The sequence below is a fragment of the Schistocerca nitens genome, chromosome 6 (genome assembly GCF_023898315.1).
Source record: "Schistocerca nitens isolate TAMUIC-IGC-003100 chromosome 6, iqSchNite1.1, whole genome shotgun sequence".
NCBI classification, from domain to species: domain Eukaryota; kingdom Metazoa; phylum Arthropoda; class Insecta; order Orthoptera; family Acrididae; genus Schistocerca; species Schistocerca nitens.
The window spans coordinates 378280572-378297965 of NC_064619.1; the positions used below are offsets into that span (position 1 = coordinate 378280572).

At 42.8% G+C, this 17394-nt stretch overlaps 1 protein-coding gene across 1 annotated transcript in view; it reads right to left on the reverse strand.

Annotated features, from left to right (window-relative positions):
* Positions 1 to 17394, reverse strand: part of LOC126262308 (uncharacterized) — a 248561-nt gene that overhangs the window by 210568 nt on the left and 20599 nt on the right. Inside the window, exon 2 of the mRNA XM_049958852.1 lies at positions 3531 to 4735. Coding sequence (XP_049814809.1) covers positions 3531 to 4730 — 1200 coding nt within the window. The 5' untranslated portion in view covers positions 4731 to 4735. The remainder of the gene's footprint in view (positions 1 to 3530; positions 4736 to 17394) is intronic.

A 17394-nucleotide genomic window follows, 5' to 3' on the forward strand; every position in this document is an offset into this window, starting at 1 on the left:
TATTAAACAATTGAAACAAATCTAAGCCAAACAAGTTCACTGCACTAGAGGAACGAAGAACATAAAATGACACAAGTTTTGTCTGTCCCTTGTATGTTGCAATAAGGCTGCACTGTCCTAACACAGGGATCGGCTGTCCTGAGTAACTAGTTAACGTAACATTTGCGGCACGCAATGGCGGGGCGCCCAGTTGTTTGTACGTGTCGTGATTGAGCAATGAAACAGCAGCTCCGGTATCGAGCTGGAATGGGATCACTTTTCCTACAAAGTCTAAGTCCACAAAAAGTTTATTGTCTTGTTGACGACAAGAGCGACTGTCTCGTGCAATTTGAACGGAGACAGGTACAGAAGCACTTGCGACTTTACGGGATTTCCGGCGACGTCGACGCACACTTTGGGTGGGACGAACACAGTCACTGTTAGCTAAAGTGTCACTGGACGGGTGGGCATGAACTACATGAATGTCCATGGGCGAAGGTCCACGAGCCTGATTGTCCTGGGTTCGATTCCGGCGCGAAGCAAAAGGCCTGGAATTATTGCGAGTGTCTGATCTAAGCTTTTTCTGGCAAACACTTTGTACATGTCCTTTCTTTTGACAGTAAAAGCAAATAGCTTGGCGTGACGGGCAATTTTCACGCGAATGTCTAGTGGCACACCGCGGGCAAGATTTCACTGCATTTGCTTGCTTACGCGGCGCACGTGGTTGCAAGCTAGGCTGCCGCTGCGAAGTCGGGCGCGAGGGCCGCTTAGCGTCCCGTGCAGCGGGCCCGGCGGGCCGATTAATGTGACACACTGCTGGCGAAGTTTCAAATGATTCCTGAGCAAAGTCAAGTGTGTCTTGCCTGTCCAATATGTCTATCACTTGTTGCAGGGAGGGATTAACTAGCTTCAAAATCTGTTCCCGTATGCGAACATCAGAAACGTTCTGTGCAATTGCATCACGCACCATAGTATCTGAATATGGGAGGCCACATTCACAGGCAAACGCGCAGTCTCTAGTAAGGCCTTGCAAAGTTGCAACCCACTCCCTATTAGTCTGACCGGCCGTACGTTTTGTACGAAAAAACGTATACCGTTTGGCAACTACATTTACTGTTTCTTTGAAATAGGCATCTAAAGCCGACAAAATTTCCTCGTAGGTCAGAGTTGCTACGTCGCGTCGGGGAAACAATTTCACTATCACCCGGTAGGTAGACACACCGACACAAGAAAGCAAAAACGGCTGCCGCTCTTTACCTTGAATTCCATAAGCAGTGAGGTGGAAGTTGAACTGATCGGCCCACTCAGTCCAGCTTTCGGTTGTGGCCTCAAAGGGCCTAAATGGCGGTGCGACAGCGTTGTGTGGCTGCGGTAGCGAAGAAGCGGCTGCCGCCGCATCGGTTTGCAGCGCACGTTGACCCTGGACGAGCTGTCCAAGGGCTTCCAATAACGCCTGCGTCTGCTGATTCTGCAAGCGAAAAAATTCGGACAGTACATCTGGAGAATGCGGCGAAGCCATGACACAAGCAAATTAGAGAAAGTATAACACAAAGACTGCAACGTGGGCGCGGCATCCCATCCTCGTCGCCAAAATATTGTTGTGTCGATTCCCTAAGGTCTCGACACAATGAGTGGCTAGGTGCACGCGAAACTAACGCAGACGGGCATAAATTCTGAAACAGGAGACTGGATGAAAAACTATAAAGAAAAGAAGAGAGATTGTCATCTACTTAACTTTTAATGATGTTCTTCTTGTTGAAATACATCTCTTGCATAGTAGTAAGCAATTAGCAATGATACACATGGCGCCTTGCTAGGTAGTAGCGATGGACTAGCTGAAGGCTATTTAATCTGTTTTTCGGCAAATGAGAGGAATACTTGGTAGGTCTAGTCGCAAGCTATGTCGTCCGTACAACTGGGGCGAGGTCATGTCCGTGTCTTGTGACCTGCCATGTGGTGGCGCTAGGATTGCGAGTACACAGTGGCGACACGCGGGTCCGACATGTACTACAGGACCGCGGCCGATTTAAGTTACCACCTAGCAAGTGTGGTGTCTAGCGGTGACACCACACATTGAATAACTAATGAAAATCTATTAAACTCAAGTGGGGAAAAAAGAAATTAATGGTACAGTTTGAATAAAAGAAGTAATTTGTTGATATGATGCATCCAGAGGTGCCAAAGAATAGTTAATTTGATAATGGATGGAGGTGTGGTGGGGACAGTGGGGAGTTGGGGTTGGTAAAAAAAAAGTGAGAACATAGCTTGAGTACACCAAGCAGTTTAATTGTATATTATTGTGAATTAGTTATGTACAGCGAAAGAGATCTGCACAGGATGGACTAGCATTGAAAGCTGCATCAAAACAGTCTATGCACTGAAGACAATGGCACCAGCAGCAGAATAGGAACCCATGTCTGGAAAAGTACCATTTCATTTCTAAGACAGTTTCAATTCAGATATATAATGCATCCATGTCTGCAGAGAGAAAGAGGAGTCTCGGAGTTGCTTGTCCTGGTATGCAATACGAGGGTCAGCATGAACTGCCCCTGAGTGTCTATCAGGAAATGTGGTTTCAGCATGCTGGTGCTCCACTTCACTTCTCAGGTGTAGCTCAGAGACATCTCAGCAGACGATATGGTGAAAGATGTGAACCAGAACATGCTTCATATGTGTAATGTTTGTAATAACATTAGTGGCCCCCACATCGAGCCGTGTTGTAATGTTCTGAATGTACAGTGTGCTGGGTTCCTTTTTTTGTTTTGGAATAATGTAAACACATAATGTTAAGCATTAACACAGAGAAATATGCTTAAGTGATAAATGGATGTTTCATTACTTTTACTTTTGAATTGTTGCCAAACAATTGTACTGCATCATGCCTAATTCAATTCCTCAAGCAGAAGTGGATGAGTTAAACATCTGAATTGAAACTGTCTTAGAATGGAAATAGTACTTTTCTGGACATGGTTCCTATTCAAAATATTATGAATTCACTCCCTAGAAATTTGTAGTGGGAATTTCCGAATACCCTAGTTGTCAAGCAAATGGTACACGCGCGCCCGCACACACACACACACACACACACACACACCTTTAAATATCAATATTTATCTCTGGTTGGAAGCGCCACAAAATGGAATTTGTTATTTCATTCACAAGTTCAGACATCGGCATTGTGCAGCCTTGGTGGTAAGCTGAGTCATACCCACTTCTACATTGCGAAGTATCCCCTGAATGGCTAAATTGCATATTTTTAATGTATTACAGACTATGTTATTTTTGTATTATATGGTTTTACATAAATAAATGGTTCTAAAATGTGTGTATTATTATATTTTTAAAAATACACATTAATGTTACACATATAATCCCATTAGTGTTGCGTGTTGACAAAAATGTTGAATTGAAATTCTGTCAGCACATGTGTCACCTATCATGTAAACGAAGAGCTACTGAAACTCCAGTTAAAAATAGGTATAAAACAAAAACAAATGAACTGTTTTTCCTGAACTATAATGTTTCTGCATGCATAATTCAATACTACTCACCACACATCTGAAGCCAACCACATCACCTTCTTCACACATCTTTTGCTGCATGCTTTCATGCTGGTGACTTTCTGTAAGAAAAATATGTATCTGTCCACTCATATGCAAGAGATGCTCCTTCCACATCAGTTCTGTGTAGCCCAGCATGTAATTAAGTGGAAGCAACCTTGCCACTACTAAAGAAATCCATTCTGCATCTTCATAACTAAAACTGCAGCCACTATTTGCTTTAACAGAGGACATGACATCCATCTTCACTCTTAATAAATGTTCACTAACATCTCTTGAACTGCACGAGTTATTCAAAGTATCAAACAAAATTACTTTGTATCCAGTTATGTGAAATTTTTTACTTTGTATGAAGAACCCATAACAATTTCCAAACGCATTTACTGTGTCTTTATGGGCCATCTTATTAGCTGCACTGATAACTATTTTTCCACTGGTATAGTTATGTATTCCATTGCCCATTTCAGCAGCACTATGAAAGCAATGAGTGATTGCCTGCATAAGTTCCAACATAACGTAAGACCTATAAATATATGCTGAACGAATATTTTCAACTGTCATATTCTGTGAAAACTTAAGAAGCATCAGAAGTGGCACCATCAATGTCAGCTCAGCAGTTTCTATGTTTTTAACTACTTTCTTATTGTTTGATAGCATATTGGAGTAAGCAAAAAGCAACTTCTGTGAGTAATGCAACAAATCATTGGTAATGATTAAATTTATAGGCATTTTACCAGTTGAACATATTTCAACTAACCACTCTATAATTTTAAGTTTTGTGTTAATTTCTGTAGCTGCTGCAGTAAGAACTTTCAAAACATCTGATACTTTTTCTTCTGTGTAGCTATTTTCCAGTTCTGAAATTCTTTCAAAGCTAATATCTCCAGTTGTGATTTCAAGGTCTGTTTCACTAACATTTTCCGGTGTATGTTTCCCAATCGTGCTCTCTTTGTTGGCACATTCATCATTTTCAGCATCAAATAACAAACTTTGTTGCTCATAAAACTGCATCATATGTCTGCATTTTATGTCTGGATAATTTGAAAGAGAATCTGGATGGAAAATACTTCTAGAATGAAGTATATGCACTTTTCTATTACTATCTGCATGGAGTAAGAGCTTATCAAAAACAGTCTTCAAATCCACAAACTGTGTGATGCTTTTATCATCTTGTCTACCTCTGCCGGACATCTTGCCTGAAAGTAAATATTTCATGTAAATGCTATCGTAATCCTTAAACAAATCACAAAACATATAGAAATGTATTTCTTTACCAATACAATAAAAATTCACCCAAAATAAAACACAATGTCGTCATTCTTTTTATATTTATTTATTTATTCATCCAGTAAATATCTACAGATTGTGGGATGTCATTTGCATCACACACACACACACACACACACACACACACACACACACACACACACACACACACACATGTAAGGTTACATATAACTTCAAAATTTATCTTAATAGTACAATGCCTTCATTATATTTGATCTTACTTTAGCATCAGTACTAGTTTTTGCATATTCTTGCTCCGTATCTGTTGTACTTCATATGGTTTAAGAATTTTACCACTAAATAGAAGCAGTGACCTAATAAGAATGGCCTGAATATGTAATTCATTAAAAAATTGGAGAAAGGGTTCAAAAGTGATTGCATAAATATACAACCATCTAGTGATATCCTGTTCATCATTTTCACTAATTATGGACATGATGGCAAACCAATAAGAGCTGTGTAGTATAGTTCTTCTTACTGCAATAAATCTTTCTGGTCATTTCTTCATTCATTACACAGTTTTAAATAGGAATAATATCTGCTTTTATGCATTAAAACATGCATTCATCTCAGTTATCATTCTGTGTCATGCTTCCTATTACCATCTAACTATAAATAACAAATAATGGCGTGTGACAAGGGCATCCTGTCGGGTAGACCGCTTGCCTGGTGCAAGTCTTTCAATTTGATGCCACTTTGGCGACTTGCGCATCAATGGGGATGAAATGATGATGATTAGGACAGCACAACACCCAGTCCCTGAGCGGAGAAAATCTCCAACCCAGTCAGGAATCAAACCCAGGCCCTTAGGATTGACAGTCTGTCGTGCTGACTGCCTAACTGAAAAATATGAATAATGATGGCTTTTCTGTATTCACACAAGTATTTATATAAATACTACTCAGTGATTGTTGGACTCTTTAATGTTTCCTGCTACCATTTAGCTTGTGGTGTATCTGGCGCAGAGTGCCCTATCTTTGTGACTTTTGCTTCTTTGGCCTGCTTTGTTCTAGACTTCTCTCTCCATGCTTAACTTGTACTACTGCCATGTTTGTTATGTATCTGTCATTAATAAATGCATATTCAATACTTACTGTGTGTTATCTTCAACTGATCCTACATGATAACCACAGTGGTAACCCCAACACCGTTGTTTTCTCATTGCGAGTTTTCTTGTGCTTGTTGGCATCATTTATGAACTTTGTGTGCCAGCTCACATTGTTTCCACCACAATGGATTTACCAGTGTCTTTTGGTGCATGTGTAACGGACCCCATTAACTATGCCTGCAACCACAAGTGGACAAGTGTATCTACTTCAAATTTGATTAAAACCGAACAATTATTTACGCCCAGCCACACCGGCAGCCACCTAACCTTAACCAGTACAACATGACCACTGCCTAGCATGGCAGCAAAACAACAGCCACAACATGGACAGTGCACGCCACCTAACAACAACATGGATAACCTTCCAGTTAAAAGCATTGTGGTTTATCCTTCATCTACGTCGTTACCTTCAGGATGGTTTGACGTGCCTACGAAATTCCAGAAATGTGAATCAAACATTTCTATGCACAGTGCACAGGATAGCAGATTCTAATATGCATAGTGTTCTCCCCCCCCCCCCCCCCCCAAATGCAACTTGCACACATGACTGCAGTCTTTGGCAACTGAAGTGTGGTTTCAGTTGCCTGAAACTGCAATCGCATGTGCGAGTTGCATTTATTTGTGTGTGTGTGTGTGTGTGTGTGTGTGTGCGTGTGTCGTCTATTGTTGACGATGTTGATGGCTGAAAGCTTTACTTGTGAGAGTCTTTTCGTTGTGCCCATCTGCATCTGTGCTATATGGTTAGTAGCAACTTTCCTTTTCATAATATTGTTAATTTAATATCTAATAGACTTAGTTCCTGTGTTTTCATTTGCATTGGAAAGTAAACCAATCTTGTGACCTATTACAAGTTCCAAATCAGGAGCAAATTATTAAGTCTCACCCAAGTGCTTCGGTAGTTCGATTTTTGAAACTTTGCATGAGACAAAAGTTCTTGCGATTTTGTCAAGTTCTACAGTAGAGTTCCGCAGCATGGGTTGATAGTCAGTTTGTCTGAGCAATGTAGTTTTCCACGATCCTTAGTATGGATAGGGACTGTGATTGTTATGTGCAGATGTGAGCCGAGTTGGTGGCACTTCGCTCTCAGCTCCAGGCTGTGATGGTTTTGGTTACACAGCTTGAAGCAGCATCGGATGGGCATCATTGTTGTGTGCCAGCCGGGAGGATCCAACGATGTCCAGCACATCCGAGTCCTAAGATCGGTCCTCACTGGTGACTAGCCCTGTACTGTTCACACTGAGGTTGACGCCTCACCCATGGTTGACTGGGAGGTCACCTCGAGGCGAGGCAGGCAGTGAACGACTTCCCAGGGAGCCGCACACAAGGCCTCCCCAGTTAGTCTCACAAACAGGTTCCAGGTGCTGTCTGTGGCTGGCACTTTCACTCAGCCAGATGCAGTCACCTGTCCTGTTTCAGAGGAAACCTCTCAGCCTGCAATATCAGGGCAATCAGTGAGGGTGGGATTATTGATAGTTGAGAACTCCAATGTTAGCCGTGTTATGGGGCCCCTTAGGGACATGGCTGCGAAGAAGCGGAAGAACGCCAATGCGCACTCCGTGTGCATATTGGGTGGAGTCATTCTAGATGTGGAACGGGTCCTTCCATATGCCACGAAGAGCACAGGGTGCAGCCAACTGCAGGTGGTTGCTCATGTCAGAATGAATTAAGTGTGTCCCTTTGGATCGTAAAAGATTCCCTCTGGTTTCAAGCGGCTAACAGAAGTGGTAAAGGCTGCCAGTCTTTCTTGCGAGATGAATGCAGAGCTCACCATCTGCAGCACAGCTGACAGGACCGATTGCAGACCTCTGTTACAGAGCCGAGTGGAGGATCGGAATCAGAGGCTCAGACAGTTCTATGACCACATAGGCTGCAGATTCTTTGACTTGCGCCATAGGGTCTTTTGGTTTTGGGTTCCGGTGAATAGGTCAGGAGCTCACCATGCACAGGAGGCAGCTACTTGGGTAGCAGGGGCTGTGTGGCATGGACTGGGCGGTTTAACTCAGGAAAACGCAAAAAGGGCTTCAGTCTCAAAGGATGCAGGCGAAACACAGGAAAAACGTAGCTACAGGAACCATCAGTATGATAGCTGTATAATTGTCATAGCCTTACTGGTAAAGTGCCAGAGCTCTGAGTGCTAATAGAAAGCACTGATGCTCATATTGTTATAGGCACTGAAAGCTAGCTAAAGCCAGAGAAAGTTCACCTGAAAATTTTGCGAAGAACCTAACGGTGTTCCGAAAGGATACAATAAACACAGACGGTGGTGGCTATTTGTTGCTGTTAGAAGTAGTTTATGTTGTGGCAAAATTGAAGCAGATAGTTCCTGTGAGTTAGTATGGGCACATGTCATTCTTGGCAGCTGGAATATTATCATAATTGGATCCTTTTATTGACCTCCCAATTAAGATGATACAATTTCTGAAAGGTTCAAAGAAAACTTGAGTTTGACTTCAAACATGTACCCAACTCATACAATTATAGTTGGTGGTAACTTTAATTTACCCTCAATATGTTGGCAAAAATACATGTTTCAATCCACAGGTATGCATAAAGCATCACCTGAAATTGTGCTAAACACTTTCTGTAAAAATTATTTTGAGCTGTTAGATCACGAGCCCACGTGAATAGTACACAGTGTGGAAACACATTTGATCTATTGGCAACAAATAATCCTGAGCTAATAACAAGCATCAAAATGGATACAGGGATTCATGAACACAGGGTTGTCATAGTGAGACTGAATACTGCAACCCCCAAATGTTCCAAAAATAAACGAAAAATATACCTATTTAAAAAAGCAAATACAAATTCACTTGATGTCTTGCTGGGAGACAATGTCCACTCTTTCCAAATTAACAATGTAAGTGTAGACCAGACGGGGCTCAAATTCAAAGAAATAGTGTTGGCAGCAATTGAGAGATTTATACCAAATAAATTAACGAATGACGGAGCTGATTCTCCTTGGTATACAAAATGGGTCAGAATACTGTTGCAGAAACAATGTAAAAAACATGTCACATTTAAACACACGCAAAATCTCAAAGGTTGGTGATCTTTTACAGAAGCTCAAAATTTAATGTGGACTTCAATGTGAGATGCTTATAATAGTTTCCGCAACTAAACTTTGTCTTGAAACATGAAACACAGCCTTCCGAAATTCCTTCACCAAAGAAGATGAAGTAAGTATTCCAGAACTCGAATCAAGAACAGATGCCAGCATAAGTAACATACAAGTAGATAACCTCGAAGTAGTGAAGCAACTTAAATCACTCAACAGAAGCAAGTCTTCCAGTCCAGACTATATACCACTTAGGTTCCTTTCTGAGTATGCTGATACAATAACTCCATACTTAACAATCATATAGACTGTACCTCAGATGTGGTTTGTAGTGAAATTGCATGCTTCTGGAATATCATCTCAGTCGTGTGACTGGGTTCATGATTTACTGTCACAGTTCATAGTAATTGATGGAAAGTCATTGAGCAAAACAGAAGTGATTTCTGGCATTCCCCAAGGTAGTGCTATACGCCCTTTGCTGTTCCTTATCTACATGAACAATTTGCGACACAATCTGAGCAGCCGTCTTAGGTTGTTTGCAGATGACACTGTTGTTTATTGACTAGTAAAGTTATCAGACAATAAAAACAAATTGCAAAACAATTTAGATAAGATATCTGTATGTTGAAAAAATTGGCAACTGACCCTAAAGAACAAGAAGTATGAGATCATCCACACCAGTGATAAAAGGAATCCGTTAAACATTGGTTACACAATAAAACAGCATAATCTAAAGGCCTTAAATTCAACTAAATACCTAGGAATTACATTTACAAACAACTTAAATTGGAAGGAACACATAGAAAATGTTGTGGGGAAGGCTCACCAGAGACTGCGTTTTATTGGCATGACACCTAGAAAGTGTAACAGATATACTAAAGAGACTGCCTACACTATGACTGTCTGTCCTCTGTTAGAATGGTGTGGGATACTTGCCATATAGGATTGACGGTGTACTTCGATAAAGTTCAAAGAAGGGAAGCACATTCTGTATTATCGTGAAACAGGGGACAGAGTGTCACAGACATGATACAGGATTTGGTTGGACATCATTACAACAAACGTGTTTTTCATTGTGGCAGAATCTTCTCAAGAAATTTCAATCTCCAGCTTCCTCCTCCCAATGCAAATATATGTTTTTGACACCGGCCTACATAGGGAGAAATGATCATCATAATAAAGTAAGACAAATTAGAGCTTGCATGGAAAGATATAGGTTTTCGTTTTTTCTGCGTGTTGTACAAGATTGGAATAATAGAGAATTATTATGAAGGTGGTTTGATGAACCCTCTGCAAGAGTATCCATGTAGATGAAGATGTAGATGTAGATCCATAGAAGACTGTTTAGTCCTCATCTTGCCACCATCATATATCTCACGCAGCAGTCATAAGCATAAGATAAGAGACATTAAACCACATACAAAGGCACATAAACAGTAATTTTTCTCTCAATAAATACATGAATGCAACAGAAAAAATCAATAATTTTAGCATGCTGAACTGACAGTACAGTGGTTTGCAGAATATATAAGTAGGTAAAGATGTATTAAGGCTGTTGCAAACTGTTTTCACGGCATGGAATCTTCTTGCATGACTTCTCCTTCAATTCTGAACTTTACACTCTCCTAATGAAAGATGTATCACTGACCTATTGCTGTAAGCTGTACTGTACTGCAGCAGTTAGTGGTGCTGGCTGCCATGCTGCAGGTTGCTGGGTCAAACTCAAACATCAGCAAATATCTGATGCTAAGTCTGCCTGTTTAGCTGCATGGTAACGTGCCTGCCTCCCATGCAGTGGGCCCGGGTTCGATTCCCAGCCGGGTTGGAGATTTTCTCCGCTCATGGACTGGGTATTGTGTTGTCCTCATCACCATCTCATTCTCATCACCGGCTTGTGGGTCACCCAATGTGGCGTCAACTGAAATAAGACTCGTACTCAGTGGCCGAACTTACGGCCAGCAATGCCATACGATCATTCCATAATTTCATTCTTTTCTCTGTTGCTAAGTATTTATCATTTCTGGGAGGTTCTTGAAATTTCTCATTTTTGTAACATTTGCATATTCTGGAATATTCAATGTCTATATAAATAGCAGCACTCTCTGTCCAGAAGTTCAATTCTGTTCTGTCTGTGCATTGGTGTCAATAACAAACATGCTTTCTTTGGATGCTAAGTGTTGTACTTCACTGACAACCTCACTTTCAGATTTGGATTTGATTTTATCATGTGGCATTATCTGGTGAAGATGCTGGGTACTTCAGAACATCTACACCACTATGGCGCCAATTAGGCAATGTAAAAGCCATCAGCTTCATGGACAGGAACTGGAAATTAAGCAGTGCAACATCCCTAAGGCCATTCAGGAGACCAATGGACGCCAATACACCAGTAAGTCAGCTGCACATCAGCCATCCATCAGTGTTTTCTGAAGATGCTGGCCAGGACCCAACAAAATGGCTGAAAGGGTTTGACTGACTCAGCCAGTGGCTTTGGGTAGCACTTGGATAAGTCACCATCCGGGTCTACCAACTGCTGTTGGTGAGCAGAGTGCACTCAACCCTTGTGAGGCCAATTGAGGAGCTACTTGATTGAGAAGTAGCAGCATCAGTCACAAAAACGGTAACTGCTGGAAGAGCGGTGTGCTGATCAAATACCCTTCCATATCTGCATCCGTTGAAGCCCAAGAGCTGAGGATGACACGGTGGCCAGTCAGTACCGTTGGACCTTCATGGCCTGTTCAGACAACGTTTGTTTGTTTTTGACCGAGTTGCTAAATACAACAAGTGAGATGACATGATGTGTTTAGTAAATGTGGCAGTGGTTTAAGAACAATGAAGAGAAGCTAAATAGCTGGGACAAATTCCAGGCCAAACTAAAGAAAATATCTGGTGAGAATCAACAGCAAATCGATTTAGTAGAAGAACGTTTGAGTAATAGGATCCAGTGTCATGTAAAATTACAATTTTACATAGAGAATGTTTTTGTCCTATGCTGCAGTGTGCACCCCAATATGACAGAAGTGAGCTAAATCTCATACTTGCTGAAAGGTGTCATAGGATACATGCTATAAGCTCTTCCAGTAAATGGTGACAAAACAACAAAGCAATTCATGTACCAAAAAAAAAGAGTCAGATCAAAGGTATATGACAGACTCCCCAATATTTTACCTAAGGTCATTGAGGAATGTCACCATAACATTGCCTATCTCATAAGCCAGACAGTAAGAGATGAGATACAACATTTTATGGCAGCCTGAACTGCAAGAATAAGCAAGAGACAGCAGCCATGAATGTCAACCCTGTACATCATGAGGTAACAGAGAATAATGACAAAGAGGTGTATCGATGGTTTGCATAAATCTCTGTCACCAGTCAAGCATGCCATGCAGAATGGACTCGGCCAACTCAAACTTGTATTGTAACTGTCAAGCTACAAACCCAGCATCTAGCCAATGCAGGTACAACCAACTGTTCCACTAAGTATAATGCCCAACAGAAGAACAGAAATTTGGATGATGGAGGACAACATGAGAGTATGTTTATACTGTTGACACCAGACACCCTCTGTACTGCAGAAAAAGAATACAAGTGTTTGGTAACTACTATCCTGCCATGTCATGCTCTATTCACACCAATCAACTGCAAATTATTATAGTCAACCTTTGGAATGAAGCCCATCGCTGCTCCCTGGCAAGGTCACTTGCCAACATGTTGAGGGATTCTTCACTGCCTTGCAATAGTACCAGCCACTTACCCATTTGCCAAGTACATGAAAAGTAAGTGAAGGTATCATCTACAAAGGTTAAGTCCACCAAAGATGAAAACTATCCATGAACAAGAGTTACCAAGATGACAGGAAATCTCATTGATGCCATCATCGACGACCAACTTGTCCAGGCACTAGTCAATTCGGGAGCTTCCTTTTCTGTAATGTCGAATGCTTATCATTGCCATCTAAAGATGATTATGTTTCATGATACAAAAATGATTGGGCTGAAAGTCACAAATGAGGCAGTAGGTCCCACCAACAGGCTCATGTGTTGCAAGAATAATTATCAATGACCAAGCACAGCCCTTCGAATATGATGTTTTAACAAAATATAGTCATAATGTTATTCTCGGATTGAGTTTCTTGCAGGCATCACAAGCAATCATAGACTGTGGTAGATCAGAGCCCTAAATTTATAGAGTTGTTCCAGCAAGCATACATAACAAAGAATGCTCTAGGCAGCTGTTTGCTGTTAAAGACAATAACTCACCATCATCAATTAGGCAAGTTCCAGCCATCAATCTAGATGACCAGTTAAACTGTTAAGCTTTTTCCAAATTAGTAAAAGCTACTCAGGCTAACAAAAGAAATCTACATGCCAGTGATGATCATAAGCATTGCCCCAGATGGTCAACAAGAACTTCAGATCAGTAGTTGTCATGAAAAGCCACTCATCTTTAAAGGTATGTGCTTAGGAACACCTGAACCAGTCCACAAACAGCATCATAGTGCCATTATAGGGGTAATTACATGACAGAAAACGCTAATATGGATTTTAACTGGAAATAATCACTTTTATTATACCATACAAACATAATACAAACATATGTTAATGCGGGAAACAGAATACTGTCTTTTCCCAAAGAACCTCATTCGCAAAGACTGTGTTTCAGTGTCCTGTCGACTATCGACTTGTCACTCCCACACAGACCCCCACTCCCTGAAGTGCGAAGCACCAGGTATGGTGGGGTACTTAAACTTCACCTCCTGGCCTGCCCGAATGCGGATAGTGCGGGTGTTGGTGCTGCTTGATGATTCCGCTGATGCATTAGGTCCCATGGTGTGGAGCTCCGATGGGTCACAGCTGTCTGGCTCTGTGAAGGGTGTGGATGCATTGCGAAGTGTGTCTGAATTTGTCTGTGAGATTGCAGTCGGTGCTGTCACTGTCCAAGCAGGTTTTCCTGCTCAATGGAAACCTTGGCCGGCTTTTCCTGGAGGAGGATATCCATTGTGTGTGTGACCCGTCCTAGCACTTGATATGATCCGGTGTACAGTGGCTGTAAAGAATGAGGTACCAGGTCTGTGTGGAGCAAGATGTGAGAACAAGTATCGAGGAACTTGTGTATGAACACTTGGTGCATGCCATGCTGAGACATCGGGGCTACATGTAGCATCTCTGCCTGTTGTCCGCATCTATTGAAAGAGGTGGGGTAGTTGTGTCTCATCTGGCAGAGGAACCGGTGCAAGGAATTCTGCTGGAACATGTAGTGGTTTTCATATACCAGCTCTACCAAGGAACAACTGATGTCTGCTTTTAATGCAGTCCATAATCCCAGCAAAACTAATGGCAACGCTTGAGTCCATGAGTCCTCGTGGCACATCAGGGTAGCCTTTAAAGTTCGGTGGCACCTTTCCACCAAACCATTGCTGGCCGGGTGGTAGCTAGCTGTTTGGTTTCATTGGAAGCTGCAGAGCTTTGACAGTTGTTGGAACAGTGTCAACTCGAATTGGTGTCCTTGGTTGGTGGTAACGAAGAATGGACACCCAAAATGAGCTACCCAAGTTTCCAAGAATGCCCACGCAGTAGTCTCTGCAGAAATTTCCTCGACTGGTGTAGCCTCTCCCCACCATGTGCAACAATCCACTGCTGTAAACAAATACCTGTAACCTTCCAAAGGAGGGAGAGGTCCGATCAAGTCCATGTGTACATGCCCAAAATGTGCTGTTGGAGTTGGGATTTGTCCTACTGGAGTGTCAACATGACGTCCCACTTTGCTACATTGACACTGATAGCAGCTGTGGGCTCACTCCCATGTATCTTTCTTGATTGGAGGCCACACAAAACGGTCCGTCACTAACTTCACTGAGGCATTGGTTCCTGGGTGTGCCAGGTTGTGAATACCGTCGAATACCTTTCATCGGAACTGGGGAGTGATGTAGGGGTGTGGTCTAACCATAGAGGTGTCACACCATACCTTAAATGTGCTGTAGGGGGCGTCCACAGGTTGTAAGCATAAGCCAGTGGATGAGTCCAGCAACAATGACTGCAGCTGTGTGCCTGCAGCCTGAGACCTTGCCAATTCAGAATAATCCAAATGTGCTGTAGGCGGCGTCCACAAGTTGTAAGCGTAGGCCAGTGGATGAGTCCAGCAACAAGGACTGCAGCTGTGTGTCTGAAGCCTGAGCCCTTGCCAATTCAGAATAATCCAACATTGGACTTAACCCGTTAATGTGCAAGAAATAGTCTGCCACAATGTTGTCAGGCCCCATGGATGTGATGCACATCTGTCGAAAACTGGCATATAAACTCGATATGGCAGGCCTGGCGGGGGGAACATGAATCGCTGATTTTGAAGAAAGCTGCCATGAGAGGTTTATGGTCAGTGCATATGGTGAACGGCCTGCCCTCAATGAAAGGGCGGAAGGGCCTGACACTTTCATACATTGTGAGGAATTCCCTGTCGTATGAACTCCAATGATTTTGACCCATCTGTAGCTTTTGTGAGAAATAACTTAGTGGCTGCCAATGACCCTTCACTCTCTGGTGAAGAGTTGCACCTATTGTAACTTGGCTTGCATCCACTACTAGGGCTAGCTGAGCTCCTACTGCGGTACGCGCAAGCCCCACTGCATTGCGCATGCTGTTTAGCTATGCCTTGAAAGCAGAGTCCATCTCTAGTGTCCATGGCAGTGGGCACCTGCCAATTTTGTTGTGTCCAGCCCAGGCATTGTTCAGTGACATCTGGATAGCTGCTGTTCCAGGGAGGTGGCGACGATAGAAATTTATCATTCCTAGGAATCATCAGAGACCATGGTAGTTTTTAGGCTGTGGTAGGGTATGCAACAACTCCAGCTTCTCTGGCAGTGGGAAAATGCCCTGAGCTGACACTTTATAACCCAGGAAGGTCACCACGGGTTCCCCAAACATGCACTTGTCCTTGTTAAGTGTTATTCCATGAGCACTGAGCCTGCTTCGCACCTCGTTTATTTGTTTCTGATGGTCAGAAATGTTCTCAGAAAACACCAGAATATCGTCTAGATAAGCAAACCAATATGGTAGCCCTTTTAGCATGCTGTCCAGAAACCGTTGCCATGTTTGAACAGCATTTTTCATTCCAAATAGCATCACCAAAAATTCAAACAGCCCGAATGGGGTTGTTACTGCAGTCTTTTGTATGTCCTGCTCTGCCATTGGGATCTGATTATGAGCCTTACAGCGTTCTAAAACACTGAATATGGTCGCCCCAGCCAGTGAATGGGTGAAATCCTCTATATTTGGCACAGGGTATCTGTCCGGACCAGTTCGGGCATTCAAAGCTCGATAATCACCACACGAGCGCCATGACCCATTCTTTTTACAGGCAAGGTGCAGAGGAGAGGACCATGGACTGTCAGATAGCCGTATAGTTACTTCTTGTAGCATCTCATTGCAAACAGTCTTGGTTTCCCGCAAGTGATCAGGTGCAAGCCCGCGAACACGTGAGGAAACTGGTGGGTCTGGAGTTGTAAGCGTGCGGTGCACCATCTCATGCTTTGCCCTGTTCTTTCTTGTTCTGTGTTGTGGCTTTGGTGTTGCCTTTGCGGTTGAAACAACAGGAGCCTGTTGTTCTGCCATCAACTGTTTTGATCTCATTTGGGCCATTTGCAGGTCAGACTCCTTCGTCGCTATGGTGTCCTCCCAGGTGGGTGCAGTGAGGTTGTCTATCCTTGGGCATGCATGAGAGGTCAGACATCCTTGTATTCCCAGGATAACCCATCCAGTGGCAGAATGTACGAGGTGTGACGCGTGTAAATCCATGGACAATACATGTTTATCCCGGAAATCAGCACCTAGTATAGGTTGGTCAATATCAGCCAAAACGAAGGTCCAGTTGCATTTTTATGGTGGCCCAGTGTCCACTGCCAGTGTTTTCCGTCCATATGTGTGGATGACTGAATCGTTGACTGCTTTCAAAGTGGTCTCTTCAGCACACATGCCTGAAGGAAAGAAATTTACAGGCAGCGTGCTGACATCTGAGCCGGTGTCAACCAAAAAAATCCATCCCGTAGAGTGATCAGGAACAAACAGTCTTTGTGAAGCTGCATACCCGACAGCTGTGGGAAAGTCGATCCGCATAACATAGGCTCGCACTGAAATGGGGGTGTCCTCCTCCCATGTGTCTGTGAGTTTAGGTGCATTTACTTGTTGTTATGGTTGGCTGCGCCTAAAGCAGGCTGTGGGACGCGTTTGGGTGCGAGCACGGCGCCTTACACTTCGTAGTTTGCATGCCGAAACGCTGGTGGAACCAGCAATAACTGGTGCCGTTGTTTATGACACGGCAGGTGCATCGGTTGGTGAATATGTGTGTGTGTGTGTGTCAGCCGCCACAACATAACGTCACTCTAACCACTGCAGCTGGGTGGTCAGTTGATT